Source organism: Dicentrarchus labrax, unplaced genomic scaffold (genome assembly GCF_905237075.1).
Source record: "Dicentrarchus labrax unplaced genomic scaffold, dlabrax2021, whole genome shotgun sequence".
Classification (NCBI taxonomy): domain Eukaryota; kingdom Metazoa; phylum Chordata; class Actinopteri; family Moronidae; genus Dicentrarchus; species Dicentrarchus labrax.
Genome location: NW_026136718.1, coordinates 26,346,933 through 26,374,318, shown reverse-complemented (window position 1 = coordinate 26,374,318; position 27,386 = coordinate 26,346,933). Strand labels below are relative to the sequence as shown.

Sequence of the window (27,386 nt, the reverse complement as noted above, 5' to 3'; positions counted from 1 at the left end):
AACCCAATTCCATGTAAATAAATCTGTGTCCGCAAAACAAATAATCACTCCATGACTTGACAGTGAGGAACACATTGTTTCCAGAAACACAAATCTTTATTTTCAGTATGACATTAAATGCAAGCCAGTAGGCCAAAATTATTTTTCTTTAAGAAACTTCAGTCAACCATATTATCAGAAGACTGCCATGAGAAAGAAAGTTTTTTCTTACTCTATTCTTTTCTAGAGCTTCGAAGCAACATCAATTTAACAAGTCAAACATACAAAAATATCAGCATGCATAACAGCCCATTTGTTTCAAGAAACAATCCAGGGGGCGTAATGGGGAATGCAAATAAGCTGCTGCAAAGTCCAGAGTTCTGCAGAGTCTGGGAAAAAATAAATGTCAAAAAGAGAAAGACAGAATCATTTTATAAATTATAATAAATTAAGACAAACTTGATGTAAAGACATTTAAAGTTCATGGTGAAGGCGTTGACTGTTCGGCAGGCTCTCCTCTGTGCAGTCAGTGATGCGTTTCCAGTTCCACGATGGTCCACTCTCCTTGTGGAGATGCAGCGTCTTCTGGGGAGAAGCTGGTCACTGTGATGCTGGTGGAGGAGTCCTCCATGGGAGAGATGAGTTCCGCCCAACGTTTGAAGGTCTCCTTCTCTGGGGACAGGAAGGTCTGCGAGTCCAGGCAGTCACGTGAAAGGGACAGTGTCTGCTTGATAAGGTACTGGGCTAGGTTGAGCTCCTCAGGCACAGGGTTTATTATGCCCAGATTGGACTCGTGGTCTGAGAGAAGTTGCCGGAGCAGGCTCCAGTCCCGCTCTGCAAACTCGCTGCTTTTGTCATCGTCCCCTCTTTGCTTTTCCTTCTCTGCCTTCAGTTTAACATTCCTGTCCTTGTCCGAGCAGTGCTCAAAGGCGTCTCCCACATCCATCTCGTAAATGGGAGAGAGGGCTTTGGATGGTCGGCGGTCATGTTTGCAGGTTTGATCCAATCTGTCACAACCATTGTCCCCTAAAAACAATTGACAATACTGCAAAATGACAAACTGGTATACTCCTCCACAGTTGTTTTTTCATTTCAGAGACTAGTCACTGCCTACTACAATAAAACACTGATTACTGAAAGTTTACGCTTAATGCAACTGCGACCTTTAAAAGATATTCCATAGTGAAGTTAGGTGAGGACAGCACAGTGCGGAAAGCAGTGACAGTGATTGATGAGTCACATTATGGTCAGCTAGATGGCAATACCATTATCAGTACCAATTTTAAATGAATTAGTTAACAATTCACCAAGTACTTCAAAAATGGATGACAAGGGCACAGTTGCCTTAAAGGTAATGCACAGAGGAATGCTTTTCTGAATGCATCTCTTTATCCACCTGTTCAAACAAAGTAAGCCATGCATTGCCAGCACGAGTGAACGTTGCATTTGTCAGTAACAGTGATGTGTTTTGAGATTTACGTGCAGGTCTTTGAACGGGCAGACCTAACGAACATACTTAAATACTGTCACAAAAACGTAAAACGCAAGCAACAGTGCTTTAACCTAGTAGCACAAAAGATGAAACACCACCAAGTTTCTTTTGACATTCTTTGTGTTTTCTGTTTTTAACAATTTCAAAAAGGCAAACGATGAAGTAGCTGATCGCTGTTTGATATTGACAACAAAATAATTGACATGTTTGCATCGGGACAGACCCTCAGTAATGGTGCAGTGGGATTTCTTTTTCTGAATATGATAGTGAAAAAAGAGAGACATGGCAGAACCAATGACAGCTGCTCTAGATACACATCACATACTTTACAGAGGATGCTACTGACACTACACAAACCTACTGAACAAAAGCTTATAGACAACAGAACACAGTTTTCTTAAAAAGTCTATGTATCTAGACACAAGTCTACTGGGTATGACAAAAGGTAATGGATAATAAAAAAAACAAACACAAAAATGATGGATGGTATAGGGGAATGACAAATTAATTTATAGTGGCATGCATGTGTGCAGTGCAAAAATAAAAAATAACAAACAAAACAACTCAGGAACAGGTACATTCTCCAATAAAAATAAACAGCAAGGAGATGCAAGGGAAAAGTTTCCCAGTATAACACACTTTTCTGAGAAGCAGTGGCTTCACTCTACAGAAATTTGACAAAAAGCATTACTTGCTTGTAATTTACCTGAACACAAATTTTAAAGGTGCTATATATGGTAGTTTAACATCAACACATCTTTTAAATTAATTTTGAGATGTTAGTAAAATTACTGGAAACAAAAAGACCATCACTGAGAAGTCAAGCGTCTAGTGACGCTGCACTGCAGCTGATGTAGTGTAGCACAGGGTGCAGGTTTGTGTTTCTTAAAGTGGCAAAAGTGTAATAAATGAAAAGCCAAACATATTTATCCTTTACAATCAAGCTAAAGAAAACGCAAGGAAGAAAGAAGAGAGCTACTGTAGCAACATCTTGTGAGACAAGAAGCAATGTGTTTTATAGGTAGTGTAGTCTAAATATTAATTTTATCAATATCAGTGTAAGTAGCATGGCATAACATTATCTCAACAGTGGTCTAACCATAATAGTAATTATACCAATAAGCCACTATTAATTTGGCAACGATATATTGATGTTAAAATGCTATATATAGCACCTCGGAATATGTCAAATTATCTATGGCTTAAAAAGGCCAACGACTGTTCCACTGCATAAAAGAAATGACAAAAATAATCAAAAAATCTTATTTTTATGTACATAAAAGTGCATTGGTATACTTATGTCACAAGCCTTGTCACAAGGCAGATTCTTTTTGACAAATACAATTCTATAATCAGTTTTCCCCTTTTTTGTGTAAACTGAGTTACCAAGGCCTAAATGCCTCTGACTAAAGGTAGTTCAGTTGTTTAAAATGTACAGTTTATTTGTTATTATGAGACCAATCTCCATCTTTAAAAGGATATTGATGTTGCAAATTCAAATTTACAACAGCTACACAATCAATGGGTTGGAATGAGAGGAAGCTTTTGGCTATGAAAATATGATGACCACTGATTACATTTGAATTTGAACTTTATTTATAACTAGTTGCTAAACTAGTATGCTCAATGATATCCTTTTTCTAAAAGAGGGATAGGTGTTTGTTGGATGTAGGTAAGGTCTAGGAATCAGAGCAGAGGAGAATGAATCTTGCAGGGATAAAGTAAACCTTCACTGATGGAGTTTAGGGACAAGAGATGGGTTCAGATTTGGGGTCTAGGGAGGGTCCGTAGATCATACATTACCTGCTGGAGATTGTGCAGCATGTACAGGAGACTCCCCTGTCAGCTGAGGCTCATTTAAGTCTAGATGTAAATCAGCTTTCTTGCTTTCTGAGGGATTGGTGTGATTTTTGCGCAGCCCTCCGTTGTATTGTTCAGTGTGCCGCAGATCCAGGTGGCATGGGCGCTCCTGGGGAGGGAGGTCTCTATTGTCAGCGTCCAGGAGAGGCCCGCTGGACTTCACTCCATCCACCTGGATGTGATTACTTTCCTCCTGCACGGGCTCCTGGATCTCTGTAAGGAATATGGAGGATTTTTCTTCTTCTTCTTCTTCTTCTTCTTCTTCTTCTTCTTCCTCGTCATGTTGTTTGTGGTTCATACCTGCGTTTTCAAGATGGCACGGCAGGTGGTTCTGTTGGTCGCCAGTAACTGTAGAGTCAGACTCGAAAACATCACAGGGAGTCACAGCGTCGTCATGCTGCTGAGGTGGAGTTTGGACGCCGCCCTCTTCTGAGCCCAGCTCCTCACACTCGTCAACAGAAAGCAACACCGAGCGACGGAAGTTAGAAGACGACTGGTAGTCGGGCTGGTCGTTCTCCTGGTCCACGCCTTCGTCGTCGAAAGCTAGGTTGACAATCCCCTGAAAGTGTGGCGAGGGTTCAGTTGGTGGCAGTGGAGCCTGACCTGGAATCACCTCAACTTCAGACCTCTCATCCTCTGTTGCCTCCTCATCTTCGTCTTCGTCTTCCTCCTCTGAGGAGAAGAGCTGGTGGTCGGGGACGCTTTTTACAGTCACTGTGGCTTCAACCTCCGAGTGCTCCTCCTCTACAGGAACCTCATCTCTTTGCAACCAGGAACGAGGACGCTGTCTTACTCCCTCCTCCTCGCTGGTGGTCTCTGTTTCTCGCCCGCGTAGCCGCACCTCCACTCTCAACCCCGCCCCACCTTCGTACATCTTTAACTCCTCTGGGGTGCTTGTGTCACTACTACTACGACCCAAGAAGTCATGACAGCGCATGGTGCCACACTTGGAAACGCCTCTGTCGTTGGAGCAGTCGTCATCTTGCGAGCCTCCTGCATCATAGTCCTCTGAGCGGGGCTTGATGTCGTCAGAGGAAGTGGTGTGTGTGCTGCCAGTCTCAGACTCTGGGCTGACCTGATGGTGGATGCCGCTCCAGGAGTCCTCTAAGGGAGTGTCAGTGCTACCCATGCTACAGGGGGTATCTACGGGGCGGTCAGTGTCTCTTGGAGAATTCAGGGAGCTGACCTCATGAACTTGCCCTCCGCCGATGTGAGCGGGGATGACACCGCTTGAAGACTGTTTGCAAGTGCCTCTATTAGCAGATTTGATATGAGGGATGTTGTTAGTTGCTGGTGTGACACTGGTCTCATTTGAACCATTTGCTGACTGTATTTCTGTCTTCTGGAGCCTCTGCTTAGGGCTTGATTCTAGGCTAAGTGAATCTCCTCCGCCTTGGCTTGTTGGCTGTGTGTGTGCTGCAGGCTGGTCAGAGTGTGCTCCCTCTGTACTATCTTTATGAACTGCAACACCACCAGTGTTTTCAGTTGGAGCAAGCTCAGTTTTACAACCCACTGCCTCTTTTCCTTTAGTTCCTGACTTCTTGGAGGCAGCAGCAGCAGCTGAGGTTTTAGAAGTGCCTCCAGATTTTATAGAAGCTTTCTCCATAGGTAATTCAGTAGTACTCTTTGGCTTTGGTCCAGACTTGGCAGCTACTACAGAAGATTGCTTGGAGGAGGCCGAAGAGGCTTTTGATGGTTTAGCACTGGATTTAGCCGAGGCTCCAGTCGCTGAAACGGGTTTTGTGATCTTCTTTTTAGAAGCTTCACTAGCTGCTTTGTCTGGTGCTGAGGATTTCAACCCGTCCTTGCTGTCTTCTTTCCTGGGGGAAGCTGGCTTTTTCACAGAGGACCCATGCTTGGAGACTAAACCAAAATCAGAACAGAACGTTAATACATTGCTATAGTATATTGACAGACATTCGAATCCAGCAGACATTGAACAGCTCACCATGGTGGTCTGGTGTGCCTCTTCCCTTGGTGTCTGCTCTTGCTGCTGTCACTCCAGTAGATGCTTTCTCTGCAGCACCAGTCTTGGCTTTGCTACTTTCTCTCACACTTGGCTTATTGGGACTGTGATTGGTAAAACGGACAACAAACCATATAACAACAAATATTTCTACCACAATATTCCAATTTATTAATACCTCTGGCTCACATTATCAGTATAAATATTTATAAGGAGGAGCTGCAGGAACAGTAAATCATGAATTCATATTTCACACCAGCAGGGAGCAGCAAAGTTTTTTCTCCCATTTAGTCAAGGTCAAGCCTCTGAGACATGGGCTGATTATCAATGCAAATAGTTTCAAGTTGTCACCTGTGTCCTTGTGAAGGACATTCTTCCCTGGTTTTAAGTTGGTTTTGAACTAAATCTCACTTTAGGAACAAGAGAACAGAAAGCACATTTTTATAGTTTTGGTGTGTGCCCAAGATTGATGGATTTTTATATCTGTTCATATCATATTTATTATCTGACATCTTATAGTGAGTTTACCTAGTACAGTTTTATAGAACCTTGGATTGTCATGATATTTGATAATATTACAGGCCAGGTTTAAAAAATACATCATGTGAAAGTAAACAGTTTTGTCACGTAATTTTAGAGGGGAGTTCAATGTTACCCGTCAATTATACAACTAACATTGGCAGACAGGAGCACCAAAATCCAGAAGCATAAAATGTGGATATTACATAGATGAATTGTTGCCATCTTTGCAAAAGAAGCAAGCAAAATGTGTTTTATTAGGCTATCATCTATTTATTGGCTAACTTGCATGGTTTCTTTCCAGGGAGACTATTAAATATGAATATGCTCCCAGGACAGATGGAGTTCTGAATGATGCTGATTGTAGAAATGGGTATTTTTAACACTTTTGAAGGACAGATAAGAGGCTTGTCATAAAACACTAGACAACTGCTTTTATCCCCCTGACAGCCACATGTGGCCTAAAAAACAACAAGGTGATACTGTGCTGCAACACCCATCTTATTTGTCCTACAGTACATTACATTAGCGTGCAGTCTAAGGTATGTTTGTTTTGTTTCCATTCCCTGAATGCTTTAAGCTAATGGGGTTGGATATATTGGCATTGAGCTCATATTGCAACTAGGCCTGGCATGTTAAAACTGCAGTGAGGATGCATGGCACTTGTTGTTTAGACTACATTCAAGTTCAGACTGCAGCTGTATAGGCTGTAACCTAATACAAACAGTAATACCAGTGGTTTCAGGGTCATGTTTTCTTGTTTGAATGTTTTGAATGAACTGATGCACTGAATGTGGTTTTGTGTATTTTTTTAAAGAATCTGTGCAGAAATTTATCAGCTATGCGTCAAGATTTGGATTCTCATGATCTATATCTGGGCTCAGTCGTTTCTGATATATTTTCAGCAAGTCAAGTTCCACACCCTTCATCCATCCTCTGAGATCATTTATACCATTTAATCGTTTTAACACAACTCTTTCCTCTGCCCCTTGGTGCTTGTGTCTGTGTAGGACTTACATATAATACTATACTTGTGGATTGCCAGGCAGAGCCAGAGTGGTAAGCAATCCATTTGTCGCAAAAATTAGATATATCTCAAAATGTGTCCTTTATTTTCTGAGTACTGTTCATTTGCAGTTGTATAATTCATTAATGTTGGCTTGTGTACAGGAAATTATTAACAATCAAAATGCTTGATGGATTGTTGACTTGCTCCCTGAACCCCTAAAAAGAATCTCCCCTTCACTTGAGTTACATTTTTCTGAGGCATTTAGTGTTAATAGCTCTTAAGATTGATTCACCCACAGTGAACATCCAAGAGGATGTAGACAGCCTTTGAATGTTACACCTAGCATTTCATTAAACACACAAGAAGCAAGGAGAAACCACAATTATACGCACCATACTGCTAGGAGTAAAGCTCACCTGCTGGTCTTTGTTGTATCTGATTTCTGAGGAGGTTTTGTCAGAGGGGATTTGTTCACCGCCTTAGCCTGGTGTCTGGGCTTTGCACCTAAAATACAGAAAATGAACCACATGCACAAATGTTGTAAATAGAAGTTTTGTCAGGGGAGATAGATTTCAAAAAAATCCACCAAGACTACACATAAGTCCTATACACAATAAAATGAAATAAACCAAATAATCTTCAGGGTAGCAGAGACACATGGTAGGGGTAGGGTAATGTGCTGTTAGTGTGTGAGCTCACAGATCACTTTCAGGGTGCGGTACAGGGACACATGCTGCGCTTGTACCAGCAGGGCAGACAGCTGAGGCCCACTTTAGCCGTTGACGCTAATATCAGTCCGGAATACCCCACCTCCCTAAAACCATCCTCACAACAAAAGTTCAAAGTGATCAGTCACACTCCCCTGTGAGGCAGCTGTATAAGGCTTTGACCTCTGCTGTTCTGCTGTAAGTTTGTACACTGATACCAGCAGGCTGCCAAGGACAGCCTCATGTGCTTTGTTTCCTGATAAATCAACATTCATACACAACACTGCCCTTGTCTTCCCAAAATCCCTCTTGGCCATAGCACAGCATTTATCATACTAATTAGACCACAGGTCCTTTTATACCCCAGCTACAGTATTATGCCTGGCGCGACATTTCAGCTTGGCTACAGCGATGTCCTATATTGTAATTGGTGTCAGTCACAATGATGAAATGTAAAGAAGTCAATAAAGAGTGTAAACCTGGGATGGAGTGGGTGTCGGTGCGAGGGCTGCTGGCACCGTTCTCTGGCGAGGCGCTGCCCGATGTGGATGAAACGCTAGGCTGAGCTTGGGTGGTGCCAGCAGTGCTGTCAGCCTTTCCCGCTGAGCTCTTCTGAGCTTTCATTACCGTTGTCTGGCTTGTAGATGTGCAGCTCGGGGGAGATGTTTTAGGCCGTGCACCTGGGTTTGGCTTCTTTTCTTGCTCTTTAGCCCCTTGAGAGCTTCGGGGGCCATTGGCACTGGCTACATCCCGCCTGGCTCCGGCAGCTCCTGTGCCGTTGACAACTGCTGTGCCAGCTGATGCTGTCTTTGCTTTTGCTGCTACACTCCGGTCTCCTGTTTTTTTCACATTCTTTGTCTTGGATGTGTTACCATCACCTTGTTTGTTAGCTGTCCCCAGTCCATCAGACTTCATGGCTGATGCAGCACTACGGGAGGAAGAAGTTGTGTTGTCAGACACCCTGTGGGTCCTGTGCACACGAGGACTCTCAGGTGCAGATGGAGGGCATTTTACAGCCCTTGACTGCAGGAAAAAAATACAACCACATTAGTGATGTAACTGTAAGTAAGGTTGGATTAATCAGCAAATAACCAGAGCGCAATCATATGAAACAGAATAACATCAGTGCAGATTACCACAAGCCACTGGAGCGTACCACTAGAAAAGATGCTGTCTAACATCACCTCAGCCTCTAAACAGTCTATTATTATTACTTTCAAATATTAGAATGTATAGAATATATAGAAGAAATGGTGCTTCTGTGAACTTTCACAAATCAACTTAAACTGGGAATTCATAATTGCCTTTTAGTGTCACTGGAACAATTATATCAGTGAACTGCGTCTTGCAGGTTCAGAGAATCAGCACAAAAAGCCTAGAGACAGGCAAAGTTCCTGTTTTGGCTGCATCAAACCACTTCCTGAGAGATCTGTGGGAGCTCCAAAGCTCTTAACCACTCATGCCTAACACCTTGGCAGTCCCTATCTGGATCACTTCAGCCAGGCTTATCTTAGCTATACATCTGCTTAGAGAGGCCCTGCAGCTCAATTCATACTGTATCTTTGCTGTGAGGGTGGGGCATTTATGACATATGGCATCTGATGGCCACAGACTCAGACTGTAATCACAGTCAGGGATTACACAAACTTACATGAGTTTATCTGAACTAAAACAGATCAGCTAAGTCAAAGTCAGAGTTCTGAGTGATCAATACAACTGAAAGAACAAATGTTAATGCATCGTTGGATGATAATATTACCTGTGAGCTAGTGAATACAGGCTTTTTACCAAGTCTTCGATTGTCCCCTTTATCAATAGCATCTGTCAGAACAGGATAAAAGGAAGACAAAATCATCAATTAGCCAGTTAGTATTTTGCCTGCAAAACAGATGATTCAAGACCAAGCATAACACAGATGAAAAGGGCTGCAGCATTTTTTTTCCCAACACGCTGCCTGGGTCCTTCATTATGTGAGCTAGACGAGCCATTCTTTTCATTCACAAATTCTCATTTCCACACCCTGTGTTTACCCGTTGGTTGTCTGAACACTAGGAAACAAACATTAAATCAATGGATTAATCAGTCAGCCATGTCGGGCAAGGACTATTCCACGCTAAGCACAACCATTTCTTCAAATAAAAACAATTTCAGAGCCTTATGATTTACTGTATTTAATCAAAATTAAATGAGTTAAATGATTAAACTCTATTCATTGAAGTACATTTGTAATGTTTGCATGTAAGACCTGGAATCCGATTACACTGGCAAGAAATGTACCAGTAATAGGCACACACTGATACCAGCCAAATCAATTATTCATGCAGTGAATTTCAACACATTACTAGTGTAGCAGTGAGGAAAGAGTACATTATTTGTATTTGTGAAAGCTTCTAAACATGTGCAGACCCTCAAAGATAGGAATCCTGCCTTCCACTCCCACCCATTTAAACAAGCATGGCGCGTCTGGTGCATTTACCATGTAAGCATCCACTCATCTGCCCGAGACAGTTAAAAAGGTAGCTCACATAAAACAAACAATTATAACAGCAGCACAGGCCGAAGAATAAATGAGTTAGGCAGCTGTGCAGAAAGAAGCCATCAAGTGTTGAATCAGCCAACAACATATGCTCCAAGGGCTTCGGTTCATCTGTAATGATGCAGAGCCACTGCTTCAGCACTAGGCTGGGTTAGAGAGAGAGAAAAAAAAACACATAGATCCACACATGCCGCAGTATGAATATCCCGTGTGTGACTAGAGACAAGAATATCCTTCCTTACCTGCCAGTATCCTCTCTCTGTGTTTGGAAGACAGGCTGTCCCATCCCTGCGTGTGGCGGACCGCGTAGAAGGTCTGAAGCAGGAAGGTCCACAGTCGACCGCGTAGCGTACAAATCTCTCGCCTGAACGGCTGGCGGTAACACAGAGAAGAGAGAGGGAGAGAAGAAGAATGGAAAGGGGTGCGCTACAGCACAGGCGAATCAGCAGCTGCTTGAAGAACCTTTCGCCATGGCAACAAATACCCCTCCCTCCTCCCTCCCTTTCTCTGTCCCACCCTCCCCCTCTATCTCTGTTGCAGAATCCACTTGAGCTCCCTTGAGCGAAATCAGTGATGTCAGCGGCTGATGCCCATACTCTTGTTTCCACGCCTGATTATAAAAACAGGGCTGGAAGAAGATAGCTCCTCCCAACCTCCTCCTCTGCACTAACCACACACCCCACATCAACAGACACACACACACACACACACACACACACACCCAGATTAGTGAAGGCCGCTGGCACGCATCACAGTCTCCCTCAGCTTAATCCATTCTGCCATACTGTACGGTATTTACAGGGGTTATGCGCTTTAACTTGCGCAGCCAGGTCACTTTCCCCTGGAAGTCATCTCTTAAGCCCAACCTGCCTGCTCACACAATAGACTTTGTTAGCCTGTATTCTCTTAACTGTTAACTGTTGACTGATTAGATTTAAAGTCTCTTCACCAATACTGAACATAACTGCAACTGTTCAATTTAAATTTTATACTTAACTGCCATATGCAAACCTTTCAATACTTGTTGATGCATTGTTTCATAATAACAATACAGCCACTTTAAACTGATATCTAAAGACATCCAAGGTGAAGAGTAGAACTGGATAGTGAGGATATGAGGCATTCTGGCATTTAAATAAACATACTTGCAATAATAAAAAGGCCAACATTTATAGTTCTGAATAACCATAACTGCTACAGGTCAAAGGGAGGGATGACGTTCTTGTTACTCACTGGCTAAAAGGGTAGCTGCGTCATTTGTGTCGTGTTCTTAAAGGTGACCTGTGGAGTTTTAGACCTCTAGAAGAGCTATGGAGCAGTTTTTCAATGAGTGGGTCCCTGCATGTGCATGGGCACTCACATGTACATGTGTGACACAATTTACACTCCTGCCAATAGTTTCCACACTGATCTATAGGTATATACGCAGCAATGCACCAGTTAAGGCAGGGACAAAGACTGAGACTGCTAGCAAGTCAACATGGAGGTAAACAATTCAGGATTTAAAATACCTAAATAATCACTGAATGTAAACATTACTTTTGTTTGCTTACAAAAAAACTCCACGGGGCACCTTTAAATTCACACAGTAGCAGGAAGTTATTTCATGTACAACCCAGAAAAGTTGAATTTTCTGTGTATATAATGAGGGGCAACACTAATTTAAAATTTTGTATCTGTAAACATTGATAAATGACACTCACAAAATAATTAATTTAAACAGGTTACATTTTCAGAGCTCATCATATTTCATCTTGACAAAGCGCTAAAATGTGAACTCAATTCTTTTGTGGTCCTTTTTAATTGTACTGTTGTACTAAGTGAAATTCCACATGGCAGACAGTGTCAAGTGGTGTAACTGCAGGATTTTTGGTTCCTAATTTGCTAATTTATACAACAATTCACAGTATACAATAATATTCAAGTATATTTGTGATTGAGAAAAACTGAATGCATGGCTGAAAGCCCAAGAAGTCCCCACCACAAAGTATTATAGGGTTATAAAAATGTTACTTAACAGTCATTACAAAAACCCTTGTCCACCCTTTCATACCAAAGCCAAGCAGTGTCAGACCCATATCCCATCCTGGTTAGGAGCAGGGTTGCAAAGCCATGTTGGAGACAACTCATGCTGACCCACTGACCAACCCTAAACAAATATTTACCCCAAGGTCCTTGCTTTGGTCTGAAAAGCCAAGTAAATGTGGAGTTTGCTCTTCCAAAGCTGTATGCTAACCTGCATTCAGAATGAAGTAGAACACATGATGATAAAGAAAATGAAAGCACATAATTGTTAGAAAGGATTTTCAATTAACTCTGGTTCAAGGAGAGAGACAAACTGACAAAGTGCAAATACTTCTAACAGAAAGGTAAAGCTGTGTTCACACCTGTAGTTTGCTTCAATTGGTCCATACAAAAAAACAACAAAAAAACATTGTTGCTGTTTAATATTAGTCTGCCTAGGGCTCAAACTGTCTTATTACAAACATAAGTTAAGGGGACCAAAAGGTTGCTTATTCATTCAGATCACTGGTGAATCCAAAATGATTCTAGTGACTTGGAAAGTCTCTCCCCTAGTCGTTGTAAAGAGCTCACTATGCTCACAAATAAACACACTCACTGATATGAGCATTAAATGAAAATGGCCTTCATCTGTCTTAAATAACAACAGGGGGACAGAAAAAAATTCATATCATTGTTTTTCAGAAGTTTTAACCAAATCTCACAATTTTCTTCTGAAAATGGAGATAGACAGAACTCTGATGGCTGGAATTAGTTAGTCCAAAATAAGTGCATTGAGGAAAATCAGTAGAAGTGGTTAAAAGCCCTGGCAAAAGCTAGTAGGTTGAGAGTGATTTGTCAAACTGCAATAGTTTGTTTAGTCGCAGAACAAAAACAACTTTTTCTCTTACACCCTTTTTTTCTTGTTTTTTGTTTTACACCAACATTAGTGTTTATATGCGGGTCTTTGAAATGCAGGTAAACCCCAGCAAAATAGACGACTGACTCCTTTCCCATTGCCAGTGGATGAGTCTGTTTTTTTCTGATGTGTCACGTTCGATGTCACAAACGCAATATAAACCAGGGTTAATAAACAGTAGAAAGCTGCATGGAGGCCAGTGACAGTTACAGTGGTTACTTTTTTGTATCTTTTACTTCAGTATCTCTTTCAAAGCTCTCTCACCCCGCTGTATTACCACTATACGAAGAGTAAAACTGCTGTTGCATCTTGTTCCCATAGACGACAATACTTAATGTTCCTGGCTATTTACGCGCAATGAATACCCATGGCTACTTATATGACTCTGGAATTAATGTACCCTTTCCCACTGAAGTCAAACACTAGCTGTTAGTGGGTTGTTTTGTTCAGTGTGACAGGGGTTTAAATGTGGATGTTTTGTCCGCATTCAGGTTTTGATTGGCATCGTTCTCACTGGCCTTAATGAACAGGACTTAATGAGAAACTACATAATTAGGTGTGAGCACAGCCTAATGGTCACAGTATAATGTCTGATTTTGAAGAGACAAAGGGTTCGGTAGAGAGAGTCTGCTTCATCTCACCTCTTCTTGTGTTTGCCCTCCCTGTTCCGGGAAAGTGTCCTCTTCTATGTCATCTCCACACAGATCGTACACAGCAGTGAAAAGGTCACAGCAGTTGTCCACAGTCACACCTTCTCTGATGGCTGAACACAGCTTTTTCAACAATGTGGGCTCTCGGGTAAACTCTTCCCTCTGTACCAACATGTAACAGACAATGAGAACACCATAGAAACCTATACTGAATGTTCCCAAGGTCATTAGTGCTTTAGCGTGGCTACACCACCGCCTTACCCTGCAAAGTTCCTGGAAGGCCTGAGTGCGGATGACTCTGGGGAGATGCTGGACAATGACGCCGAGACTCTCCTCCTGCAGCTCTGTGGCGAGGCTCCTCACCTGCTGGGCCCACTTGACTTCTGGGAGACTGCCAATCAACTGCTCAGTGCCACAGAGCATGGTTACTGCATTCTGCACAGTCTGAATGGAAACATCTATCAGCTAAAGACACTCTTCTAAGTGAGAACACAAAATAAAGTCAAATGAAGACAATCCCACACAAAAAGCACTCTTTTATTTCTGCCCAAGACTTATTGATCAGGGAGGGAGTCCCCAAATTGTGTAATGGTTCTTGGCCAGCTCTGAATTTCAGTACTTGCCAAGAGTGAACAATCTGTCTTGCTTTACTCACAGAATGTGCATCACCTCCTTTGTAGTGATGAAAGACAGACTCGAGATTAAATTATCAATTACGAGGCCGGCGCACTCCCCAGCACTCTGTCCACATCCACATCATATTCCTAAATTAGTCTCTCTTTAATAACTGAGAATTTAATAAAGGTCATCTTTGATTAGATCATGTTTGACTTTCCTTCCTGTGGAAAAAACACTGGAGAATGGGTTGATGGTATTTGTGCAATTACATGAATACAGCATGGCTGATGACTCTGCGAGGGAGGAACTCACCATGGTTTCAGTTACAGCCATTAGACAGGCTCTGTGCAGCTCGGGGGACAAGAGTGAAAAGTTTCTCTCACACCAGCTCTTCACAAAATGATCTGCAACCCACCTGAAAATAAACATCAAAGAGTAGCTGGATGGGTTCATTTTAACAGGACATTTCAGTGTCTATGACCAAACTCATAGAGGCCTTTTCTGTGTTTCTGCAGTGTAACCCAGAGGAGTCTCCGGGTCGGAGGCTCTAAGCAGTGGTGGGCAGAGCTTTGGTCGAGGGAACAACAGAATGACTGAGGATGAGAAGGTCAGTAATGCACTGCTGCACAGTGCAGCGCAGCTCGGTTCACCGTCACACTCGCATGACTCATCAGACTCAGCAGACACAACATGGAAAGGCTGCTTCCCCACACACGCACACACCACTTCAAATCAGAACCAGCTCACAGCCTCGCTCCACACATCCTATCCCCCTGACCTACATTCACACACTTCTTGCCCGTTCACTGCAGTGTGCTAGAGCATAGTCAGCTTGCAGAAGTATCAGCTACAGAAAAACTCAAAGTGAAATAGAGCTTCATAGAGAAAGAGTTTGTATAGAAAGGATGTGATAAAAGCTGTGCATACTGAAATATACATGATACATGAATGGAAAAAACGGATCCAATTGCACGGCACAAGGAAGCTTCTCAAGGCAGTGCAATATACTAGTGTCTTTAGAAGTGCCTTAAGCTTGACATATCTTCATTTAAATTCAACCTATTTACAAACAAAAAAATCAAGAAATGTGAAAAAAAGGTTAAGGGGAAATGAATTAATAGGATAACAAATATCAATTACATTACAACAGGGTGGTGTTTTAAAGCATATTAAAGCACACCACATTACCTAACCCTGACCCCAAGGTACTTAATTACACAGAAGTGTGAACCCACATGCTGGTTACCTAGCAACAAGATGTAGATGTAACTTGCAGCCACAAGAATGGCAACAGGTTGGAATGTGCTGCACTTTTTCCAAACTACATCAATAATTAAGTTTTGAGGTCGAGTTTGACAGCAATTAAAAATGTTAATAAATTCAAATGTGGTCTTTTCCAACTGTGTACATAAGGTATTTTAAATTTTCAAGCTGCAACACATTTATAAAAAAGCAACTTGTGGAATTAGTGTTGAGTGCCCACACTCACCTCTTGCACAGCATGTGGAGGTTCTGAAGGCCTAAGGCGTGTGTGAGGGACAGACACTCAAGAACTGTTCTCTGAACCCCGTCAATCGTCTGCAAACACATAAGAGAAAACAGAAAAGCTGTTTATATTCATACAATTATTTAAGGAAGTTATAGGCTCTGTGATGTACAGCAGCCAATATGGTAACTAGTAACTAGCACATAGTAAAATGGGAATGAAAAAGTGTTCAGAGGAGTGAGACAACATTATTGTTGACACTGAGCATGCAGGCACCAAACAAAATCAGTAAGTGTAAAGCCAAAGGAATAAACATGGGATTTGTTCTTGGTGTCTTCAGCTGTCATACTCCACATACTGCTAAATCACTGTTGGTCTGGAATACAAGGAAAGTGATCTGACTTAACTACAAATGCAAAATTATTAGTAGGAAAATTATAATTATAATTTAGAATCAATTACATTTGAGTGTGTGCAATAATGACACTTCACAGTAAGAATTGGTGCTATGTGAATCAACCTTTCAAGGATGCACTGATCAAACATTTTCTCTCCTGATATGGGTTCCAGGCACCTGAACTCAGGGCCTCTGCCAGTACCGAGTGGTGATCCAATACCAGTGCTCTCTACACCAAATGTATTTCTGTATATCTCACTACATGGAACATGCTGCATTCACATTCAAGCACATATCATTTTGGTGGACAAGAACAGGATGGTAAAATTAGGTGAGGCCGGCAGAGAATATAGGTGATGGTAGATGGCATTAAAATATTTGAACTTTCTGCCGTCCAAAGCATTAGGATCTGGACAACAAGAAGCTAATATTGAAATAATTACATAAAATAATATACACTAAATAAACAATACAGCATCACCATTTCAGCATATCATCATGCATGATGTATTGATGTATTGTTTTGCCGTCCTGCCATTCCGTGAATCATTTTGATGTAAGGTAACTTGTAAGGCTAGGGATTCCTGTGGTGCTAAAATCTCATTCTGTGGCCCTGAATAAATGTAACCATTAGGACTGCACAATTAATTGAAATATTAGTGAAATCGCAGTATAGACAAGTGCAATATGAAAATCGTAGAAGCTGCAAATTTTTTGATAAATTTAAAATATATGATAAAACAGAATTATAATGAAGTACTGTAGCTCTGCAGAGATGGCCTGGCCTACAAATCTTGTTCTACAGATTTAAGAAAACATTTATTTGGTACAGACACCAACAAAAGTCACATCATTATGATTTTGATTTATATTTCAGTGAAAATTCAATTTGTAATGCAAAAATGATCATTCCCACACTGATCATGAATCATATCGCAATCACAGTATCTGTCAAAATAATCGCAATATAATGTTTTTACCATATCATGCAGCCCTAGTAAGTGGTACTTAAAACACAGATTTTTTTATGACAAAGACTGTACTTAATGTGGATCAATCACTTTACAGCTAATATCCAATCCACTTAATAAGGTCAGTATCGTCCGCGATAGTCCCTAATTTCAAGCAGACTGCTATTAACCTGTTCTTGCTTCATAAACTCTGTTGCGAGAACAGGCAACATATTTTCCAGTACACAGGAATCATGCAGGTTTAATGTAAGGACATTGTTTACGTAGGTATTAAATCTATTTATCTGGTTACATGCTGTGGTGGTCTAATAAAGTCTAATTTGTTTATCAAAAATGCTCCATATGTGAAACCATATGCACTGTACATATAGAAAGGTATAGGCCTATGAAATCCCCCTTTAAGGTATTCACTAGTATTCCTTCTATATAGCTGACCTTGGGGAAGAAGCGGCAGTAGTCTCGGGTCAGAACCATCTCCACCACGTCTTTCAGCCCCTCCAAACCCAACATGTCTGCCGCCAACACCACCTGGCTGTGGGACAGGAGACACCAAATACAGGTCAGTTTCCTTTCTGGGCCTGTATTCTAATTTTGGACAGTCTGTTCACACACAGTACCTGGCACTGGCTCCAGGTGGCAGATCCACAATAGCCCCATACATGAACTGGAGCAAGATCTCCATCTCATCTGGCCCTAAGCTGAAACAGTTAGCAAAAGAATCTGTTTACAAGCCATAAGTCAAGTTAACATATGGTATTGTCCCCCATCACAGCCTCACACTCTCTATGTGAATGTTTTGTCTATACTGCATATTTCTTTCAGAAGCGATGCAAACACAACTAAGAATGCTGTAAACAAACTCCATATATCATGCAGCAATCAGTGACTGTGGCCCGAGGACCACTTCACAGGTCCCCCCCCCATCATTGCTGCCACTCTCCATTCTGACAGCCGTGTCTTCCCCCGTTACCCTCAGATCAGTAATGCTGAGGCGAGTGACACGTCTCTCCCTGGAGGAAAAAAAATGCTTCGTTTGCCTCTGCCGCTCTGTAAGAAGACTGCGGGTGGTAGTGGGGGGGTGCTGGGTGGTGGCGGTGAGGGCTCTTCAACAGGCATTGGATGAAAAGACATTTATGTACCTCACAGAGGAAACACCGCAACCTTGCTTGGTAGAAATCTGAGCGAGCCATTTGAGATTCCGCTGGCAGTGGGTGGTGGCTGCGTGCGTGTGTGTGTGTGTGTGTTTGAGTATGTGGAGTTAAAACATGGCATTGTGAGTGAAACCCCATACTGTACAGAGCCACCTCTGTTGCAAGGCATGAATAATTGATGCAGCACATGCAGTAATCCAGCTGTATTGTTCAGGAATGAAATGTAGAATTGTTTGGCCAGGAGTGGAGGTGTATTATTGATCCCTGCTGCTGGATGATGCTGAGGCACCAGTCTTACCCTTGCAGAGTGATGCACTGTCTGGAGCTCTCCATCCAACTCCCGCTCAGCATGGCTCGGAAGTACTGAGACCGCGCACACAGGATTGCCCTAGAAACCCAATAAAGCAGGCAGTTGCATGTCAGATCCACCCACTGTTTTAATATTTCACATGTCATCCAACGGGCTTGTGTGTGTTTAAGTGGTTTTGAAGAGACTAGCAGGAGGACAAAAAAATATAGTGTGCGTTCTGTAGTCTCTGGAGACAGTGTTTCTATTGTGCCTGACTCACAAGACTGTACTGTACTGATATGGAAATATACTGCTACTGAGGTGTTTAAGGAAATAACTTATTTTTTCTTTTTATGTAACAGTATATTTGTGACCTGTTTCTGAAAGATTTAAGTCTTCAGTAGGAACCAGTGTGTCTGAGACCCATAGACAGAGTGCGGACATTAGAAAGTACTGTGAGATGCATTTTTGAATTTTTTTTTGCGTAATATTTTGTAGAAAGAAATATAGCCTTCGTGTGATGGAAGTCAGTCGCAATAATTCTGCAATAGCAACTTTGTAATGACATTTCTCTCTGCTCTACCTCACACCTTGGGTTGTACACCTTTCCTTTTCATCCTTTAATTCTTCCAACAGAACTGATTAAAATGATCTAAAAATAATAAGTAATTTTATAGTCATTTATATCACATCTGAGTATAACGTGATGCTGTATGATATTTTCCAAAAATTGAACTGAAAAACCATTTCCAGATGAATAACTACACACTAAATAAGCCTTGGACAACACTCATGTAATGTGATTTTATAGTAAGGGTTGTCCAACATATTTGCTCTAGCTGTAGTCTGAGATAGAACACTCACAACACACAAGTTCTGAAAAGCCTCAAAAAGCCTGACTACACTCAAAACATACCTCGATATTATGATCATGATAAAAAGATAATAAATTATATCAATACAAGGATATTGTATTAAGTTCACTGCCAAGCTCTACTCCTGTGTAGCAGATATATTGCTTTCTTAGGAACAAATCCAAGTGGCAACCTTGGTTAGAAGTGAGCTTTCTTCTACAAACTCATACCAGCTTTTTATATTCATTATTAGAAATTCTTTCTCCAAGATAAACACCTTGTTCAGTCCACACTTTTATCTGTCCTGAATTATGCATGCATCAGACTCACTTCAGCATAGGCTTGATTGTGTCATCCATTCATCTCTACATTTTATTTTTAGTGTTTGATATTTTTTTTGTGAATATTTTAAGTAATAATAATAAGTTTACTTGTACAAGTGTTCCATGTCCGATTCAAAAAACTCTTCTCTCTGCACAAAACATGTCGTAAATTGCTAATTACAACCTGTGGAATGTCACCTGTTCATGAGTATGGGCGAGTTCATGAGATTTGGTCTCTCACTAGCATAATCAATACCTCTGAGCTGCAACACTATACAGCCAAAAGCCCTACTAATTATTGATTTCAGGTGTTTCAGCCACACCCAACAGATACATAAAATCCAGCACATAGCCATGCACTCTCAATAGATGAACATTTAGAATTCAGAGTGGGTCAGAGACATGAACATGCATTATGAACACTTTGCAAAAGGCTGCCTGAAACGCTATTAAGAAAAATCCTTTGATGTACCAAAAAAAACAGGCATTAAACAAGCCCCGGGATAAAGACCATAGTGTTGATTATCATGCTTCAGCCTCTCCCCTTCTCATAGACAAACACAAATGGAGCAAAGTCAGCAGACAGCAGATTAGAGTCCGCTGTTGAGACACTGAAGTGAAGTTAAAAATAAAAATGTGGTTATAGGCTAATGGAGAATGTTCACCGGCACATAGACCCTCAGGCAGCTGTTGAAATGAGGGATTTTTCCTACCCACTGACTATATACAGGTTGCCATAAATACTATGCCTAAAGAAATACTATACATTTACAAGCCATGATGTTGAGAAAACGGTGAGAGTATAGAATATTTTTTGCATTAGTTTATTATTTATGTTCATTTGAAAACCCTACAGAATGTGACTGTTGGTCCTATGCTACTGCGCTATATGCTATATGTAAATGTTGTATTTTTGTGACTATGTGTTATGTAGTCTCTTGTGAGGGGATAATGCATCTCAAGAGACATTAACATTACATTAACAGTAAAGTAGAAGTATGGGTGTCGGGCCCTGCAGCTGTTATACAGATCACTGCTGCAGAGTAACAAAAAACAGCCGAGCTCCTGCTCTCTGACGAGCTCTCGCTGGCTGGCTGCTCCCCTGAGCACGAGCTGGGAGAAACCTGTCTCCATGGTTACCAGCTGCTACTACTACCTCTGCATCACTGAATGACCACCCACCACTGCTCCACACTGGCAAGAGTCAACAGCAGATGTGTGATGGTGTCATTTTTAAGAGACAGAAAGTGCTTTTTGATTACAAATGTATGAATAAGGAAGCAGGGAGGCAACTAAAAATAGTTCTACCTGTGGCAGGAGAAGACCTGCTCCGCCACTTCAATAGTGATGTCACAGTGCTCTCCCCTCTGGTACAGATCCAGCAAGTCAGCTCCGAGGCCCGAGGCTGGCTCCAGAACAACGTCTGGAGTGAAGTTGAGATGGATAATGAGGAGGGACAGGAGGGAGAGAGTGATGAGAGAAAGGGTGTGAGTGTGTAAGACACATAAGATAGGTATTTGTGTGTGTGTGTGTGTGTGTGGAGTGTGTGTGTGTGTGTGTGTGTGTTTGTGAGAGAGTGAGTGAGTGCGTGAGAGAGAGAGAGAGAGAGAAAGCAGAGGATGCTATCATTGAGCCACTTAACTTAAAATACTATAAATAGTGGAAAAAAGTTTGTTAAAGCACAGCTGCATTATCTGTAGCATGGCCATGCTGCAATTAGCAGTAACGACAACAGAGATCCTAATGCGATTAACTCTTAAGTGGATTATGGCTGAGATGACATGATGTGAGGAAAGGGGAGGGAGGGGGCAGCTGAACGGTCACATAACCTAGAATAAACCCTCCATGGAAAAGCGCGTTGATCTGTTTACCTGAGTCAGTGAAACTATGAAGGTCTGCTGGGTCGGGAACAGGCGGACTACTTTCTGGCACTCTGCCCTCCACGTCTGGGATTATTTCAGCCGAGCGCATTCTCTGGTCTGCTGTGTACACTCGCCTGCAGGGGGGGGAGACTCTAAAGGTTAATTAAAGGTAGGCCTTTCACAACTATTTAAATGAAAGTCTCATTTTATGCACTGTGATTTCAGTGGCACCTGAAATGTGAAGGATTTTGTTTTTCTCAGTGAAGCATTTTATAAAGTGACTGGTAACCTTATAAAGTCACTCCGTATCAGAGGCAATCTGCTTGTGAAACACGCTGTAGCATCCTGGCTTGTTCTGCCAAGTGTGTTGTTGATCACTGTCTATACATCTTTCCATTATCGAGTTGCTTGTCCTGGTCATGTAGCAAAAAGCGTGAGCAAAGCAACGTAAACATCCCTTTTCTGCTCAGCAGCTTCCTCCAGACCCTACAGCAGGATTTTCAAATGCTGCTAAGCCAGCTGAGGTATCTCAGGCCTCCAGTGAGTCCTGGGTCCCCAATCAGTTGTGCCCAGCACATCTGCAAAGGGAGGCAGCCTGGAGAAAGCCTGGGTTTCAGTCCTTTACCGTATACCTCTAGATACCAACCAAATTGTGTCCATGGACACTTATGCAGTGAGAAGATGGACATATTTTTACATGCAAAATTGTCTATTCATTATACATGTTTATATTCCTAAACCAAAGAATTGAGAGGAGCATTGTTTTGATATTGGTAACAAATGTAACTCTTATGGTCAGGCACTGCAAGTTATCTTAGACTATAAATGTTGTGGCGTGTGGCATTTGGTTATGCTACATACTTGTCCCTATACAAATTAACTACAAAATAAAACAAAGTCACATTTCCAGTGATACCCAAACCCAGCCTGGGGCAACCTCACTATGTGCACAAACATCCCCAGTTCTCTCAGTATAAAGAAGCAGAGGGTCTAAACCAGGGCCTTTTGGAATCACTGAGCAACTCATTGGGGCTGTAACTAAAGATTATTGTCAATTCTTCTTCTTCTTCTTCTTCTTTTCACAATTAACTGATTACATGTTTTGTGAATAACATGTCAAAAAGATTTTTAAAATGACCATCACAATTCCCCAGAGCGTAGGTGGATATGGATTCCTCATTTTGTCCGACCAAGACTCCAAAACCCAAAGATATTCAATGTACAATCATATAAAACAAGAGAAAAATTGAAATAATCCCGTTTAAGAAGCTACTACCAACAATTGTTTGGCATTGAAAAGATATTCAATTCATTTTCTGTTGCCTGAATCAATCAATTAATCAATCAACTAATTTTGTTTTGTGTCACTTTTTGTTTTGTTCACACGGTTAGATTTTTCAGTATGTTGCTGTCATGTTAAGCAGAAAATAAAGCTAACCTGAAACATGTTTGTGCTCTGCATAAACAGGTTCAACATGAATCAGTTTTATAGGATACCTGTGAATGCCAACCACGTCTATCTCGCCTGGATACCTGAACTCAGCACTGTATCAGTTTCTATGTGTAAAAGGAGCTTTAAACAAACTTTTAGACTCCATGCTAGTGTAACCCAACAAGGACGCCTCTTTACTCTAGTCCTAATTTTAAATTTCTAATGAGACACAAATCGGTGGATCAAAGGGTTGTGCAGTCTAAGAGACCGCACTGCAGAGCCTTGAGGAAAACTGCACAACTGCTACACTACACTTACAGCAGATGATTATAAACACTCATTCAGTTTAGCAGTTGTGTGTCTCAACACTAAGATGAAAATACGATGCACAATTTATTATTAAATAGCTGCAGCATTTGCAATGCTCCTTGAAATAAACATGCAAACACCAGCAAATCCTGCACATTAAAGATGGAGTGCTTGGCGCCCTCTGTCAGAGAGTCTGTGCAACTGTAACACTAAGAGAGTAGGTTAAATGTGTCTCTTTACATCCTCTAGTACAAAGCAGAGTTAAGGCTTTATGTTAAACTATTGAATGGTATTCAGAAAAAATATGAAAGCTTTCTTCTACAGGGATAAATAGAATAGAAATGGAAAAAATATATAAACATGCATCCCTTGAACCCACTGCCTACCTGAGGAAATCTTTCAGCCCGGACAGCTCATAGCCAGGCAGGTGAATGATGGTGGGATCTTTGTGCGTCTGTCCCACAAGAACATGAGGAGCTCTGGCCAACAGTACGGCTCTGTGTGCTCGGAGCGAGCCCGAGGCAGCATACAGAGAAACATCAGCCTCCAGCTCCTCCTGCAGCAACCTAAGGAAATACATTACACACTGTGTCAGAGGCCTGCCACGCTAAATTCACCTTCACTCACTGATTAAAGGACAAATCCTGCATGAACCCCATCAGTGGGAATGCACTGACATTAACTAGACAGAATGTTCATATTAAAAGTACGTTTGAAAGCCAACATAGAAAATATACAATAAACAAAGGCTCTCTTAACCAACCTCTACGATCTATGAGACTCAAAGATTAATCTGATGGCCTACTTTTCCACTTCAGAACAACACAAGCACAGTCCTGAGGCAGTCCATTTCGTCTTCCCCATCATTATTTCTCGCGCCGCCTCAATGACTGATCTGGGTGACCCAGAAATCAGTCAGCTTAAGGCCAGTTGAGCAGTGGTATGAGTTCAAATGCTGGTACTGTGTCCATTACTGTAACCCTCTGATGAAAAGTGCCCAAATTGATGAGCCACTCATGCAACGAGGACACTCACATGCCTGTCGACTAAAACCCAATGAACAGGCTCAAATCCACTTGAGCTTGTTTCTTGTGTGATAACAGTTACTGTAACTTTGCTCTATGCAGAGTTTCATACTCCAGATCCACTGATCCTATTATCTGAGGAAAAACACCAGCCTTAGATATTTTAATACTATCACATGTAACAAAGGTATAAAACTCTGTATATTCTAGGACATATTTTGTGACTAAAAGCTGTATTTAACCTGCTTAGCACACAACATTTCCTCAACTCCTTTTTCCTCAGTTAGGGAATTTAATTTTTTGGTCAAATGTTGGTGTATGGTATTTATTAACCCTATCCCTAACCCTTTGGTGGAGGTCTAAATAATATACAAATAAATATTATTAAAATTAACAAAAAGAAGAACTTTAAGATGAGGTTAAAGGGATTATTTAATATTCCACATATTTACAAAAAATAATTTGAAAAAATATTGGTGGAAATTGAAGCAGCCTCTGGAGATATCCTGACTTTTTATTCCTACTATGGATCATACTCTTACGAGGCTGGACCCTACAGTTCCCATAATGCAAACAATAGACCTCCCTGCCTCTTAAATGCCCCACATCTCCAGTTTCTAATGCAGGTTTCTTCCTTCCTTCTCAGTAAGGGCTGAGATAACCTTGATGACATCATTATTTTTTCAGACTTTGGAACCCTCCAGAGCCACAGAGGACATGGTAGCAGTGGTTCCCAACCTTTTTCCTCTGACCTGATTTCCATCATCGTCATCACCTAATATGCATCTTTTTCAACAGATTCAGGGATTTATTCTTCCTGACACTTGGCCATTGTTCTATTACATCTATTAGTTTATATCTTAAATAATAATCTAAACTTAGTCTAAATCTAAACAAGTAATGAATGAAATAGTGAGATGTAGACCTACTACATATATACTTTATAAAAGTTTTCAGTGTGTAGGATTTAGTGACATCTAGCAGTGTAGCTAATTCACTTGTTTCACCCTCCTGTTCCAAGCATGAAGAAGAAATCTACAGTGGCTGCAAAACTCGCAAAAAACGTGAAAGGCCCCCGTCTAGAGCCCGTGTTTGGTTTGTCCGTTCTGGGCTACTGTAGAAACATTGCAGTTCAACATGGTGTCCTCCTCAGAAAGCAACCGGCAGCATCTGTATATAAAAATGGCTCATTCTAAGGTAGCAAAAACAGGGTCCTTATTTTCAGGTTATTATACGCTAATGAAAACATAGTTATGCATATTATATCCCATTTCTGCCAATAGATCTTTCTACATGTGACAATCAAGGAGGCCTCACTACGTCCCCGGTGAACCTTTGGCGACCCCTAGGTTGGGAACCAGTGCACTATGGGGTTTCTAAACTTTTCGATGCCAAGGCCCCCCAGGTTGCATTAGCTTATGGCCAGGCCCCCCCTTTTGAGATGAAGAAGACGTCTTTAAAAACCCATTGACAATACTATATACAATGAGATTTTGATGTTATATATTGTTACTAATTATATTAGAATACATATTATAATAGGGTAATAATTAGGTTTTATTTTATTTTAGCATTTTACCTCAAATTTTCTGAGGCCCCCTTGTCAGTCCCAAGGGGGGCCCCTTTGAAAAACACTGCATTATAGAACTTTTTTACAAGCTACTACTGTTTGTGAACCTAATGAGTAAAACGATGGAGTGGTTCCTCTTTAAAAGCTTAAAAACTGCAATTTGAGCCAAGATTTTTTTGTCAAGCAATTGTTAATGGTGTTTTCTATGACAGCACTGACCCGGATTTAACTGGATCTACCAGTAGGTACTTTATACCGGTTCACTATTACTGGCTGGGGGATGGCAGACCATTCAAGCGCCCTTAAAATAAGCTGCAGAAGCAGCAAGAAAAAGTGAAAGCCCCATGTTGCTTTGACTGCAGTGTGAAAACTTTAAGACACAGGTCTTTGTTATTGACAGTTGCCACTGATCAGCATTTAACCTTTGCAGGCCTTTGCAGTTCAGCCCATACTGTCACATGCCTTACCCGTTTAGGTCTGCAGACAGAGCAGATGATAAACATCTCTTCAGCTGCTCTTTGTACTTGCGTTCTTTGGCCTGGAACTCTCTCGCAGCCTCGGTGGTGATCATGGTTCATTACGTTCTCTGAGACAGAGACAAGACAGAGACAAGACAGAGACCTCAGCCTGTGAATTGGTTAAGCAGAGGAAGAAAGAGAAAGAGGACTAAATAGAAACATATAAAGAGGACGCCCTTAGGTGACTTGACATGTCTAGCAGCATTGCAACCTGGAGAGGCGCTGTTTTCCCAATTAGAAAAAAAATCAATTAAAATGGGAAGAGATGACAGCGACTACCAGACACAAATACATAAACTGTTACATGACCTAGAAAATGATTTAAGCGTATTATTATTAAAACAACAATAGCTTCAATGACACACGACCTGCTTCCCTTAGCTTCCAGGAGGACACACCACTGATAACATCACCCAGTATAACCAGTTTCTCTCAAGACAAGTTTCATTTATTCAAAAGCAACCCTGGTCCAGAATAAAACACACTCTGCCACACACACACACACACACACACACACACACACACACACACACATACCTGTGCTAACACACGTCTTTGCTCGGCCTCTGCTGCTCTGTGCCGTAAGCTAGATAACACTAGCAGACGGGCTCTGATACTACTCTCATTTTCATCTCGCCACTAGCATGCTAACGCTAGCTAACACGGGCTGTCGTTAGTAGTTAGTCGTCTCCTTGAACCTTAAACCCTGACTGCCTGGGGGAGGACACAGAGCTACAGCAATGAACAGCAGCCGAGAGTGGGCTGTTATGAGGTTCGGTAACAAACATAAGCGGAATATCTTCATTAACGGGCTGACCCACTGACCGATGTTGTTGACATCACTGCTGCACGCTGTCCACCACCCACCAGGACACGGTTTGCCAAACTGAGATGGACCGGACAAGTTGGTCGCCGTAGCCCGGAAGCTGTGGCGCCTGCGCAG

General features: G+C 41.6%; 1 protein-coding gene across 2 annotated transcripts; it reads right to left on the bottom strand.

Moving 5' to 3' along the window:
- Positions 1-56: 56 nt before the first annotated feature.
- On the bottom strand, positions 57-27,381 carry btbd8 (BTB domain containing 8). Of its 2 annotated transcripts, none has more exons than XM_051376107.1 (19): positions 27,269-27,381; positions 26,393-26,511; positions 23,717-23,896; positions 21,599-21,723; positions 21,036-21,150; positions 18,560-18,649; positions 17,728-17,808; positions 17,546-17,642; positions 15,746-15,834; positions 14,569-14,671; positions 13,900-14,082; positions 13,630-13,800; positions 10,311-10,440; positions 9,292-9,353; positions 8,012-8,555; positions 7,242-7,329; positions 5,280-5,401; positions 3,275-5,194; positions 57-1,005 (listed from the first exon to the last, which is right to left on the bottom strand). In XM_051376107.1, the coding sequence occupies exons 2-19, from the start codon at positions 26,494-26,496 to the stop codon at positions 506-508; spliced, it is 4,704 nt and encodes a 1,567-aa protein (XP_051232067.1). In that variant the 5' UTR covers positions 26,497-26,511; positions 27,269-27,381; the 3' UTR covers positions 57-505. The 2 variants fall into 2 exon arrangements, with proteins under 2 accessions (XP_051232067.1, XP_051232068.1); XM_051376108.1 differs by having other exon boundaries at positions 26,981-27,329.
- Positions 27,382-27,386: the final 5 nt, after the last annotated feature.

Excerpts from the sequence above, each read along its gene's own strand:
- btbd8 (XM_051376107.1), bottom strand. The coding sequence starts at position 26,496 with ATGATCACCACCGAGGCTGCGAGAGAGTTCCAGGCCAAAGAACGCAAG. Across the intron at positions 8,556-9,291 it reads CTGTATTCACTAGCTCACAG|TCAAGGGCTGTAAAATGCCC; the intron begins GTAATATTATCA and ends TTTTTCCTGCAG. Across the intron at positions 5,195-5,279 it reads AGGCACACCAGACCACCATG|TCTCCAAGCATGGGTCCTCT; the intron begins GTGAGCTGTTCA and ends ATTTTGGTTTAG.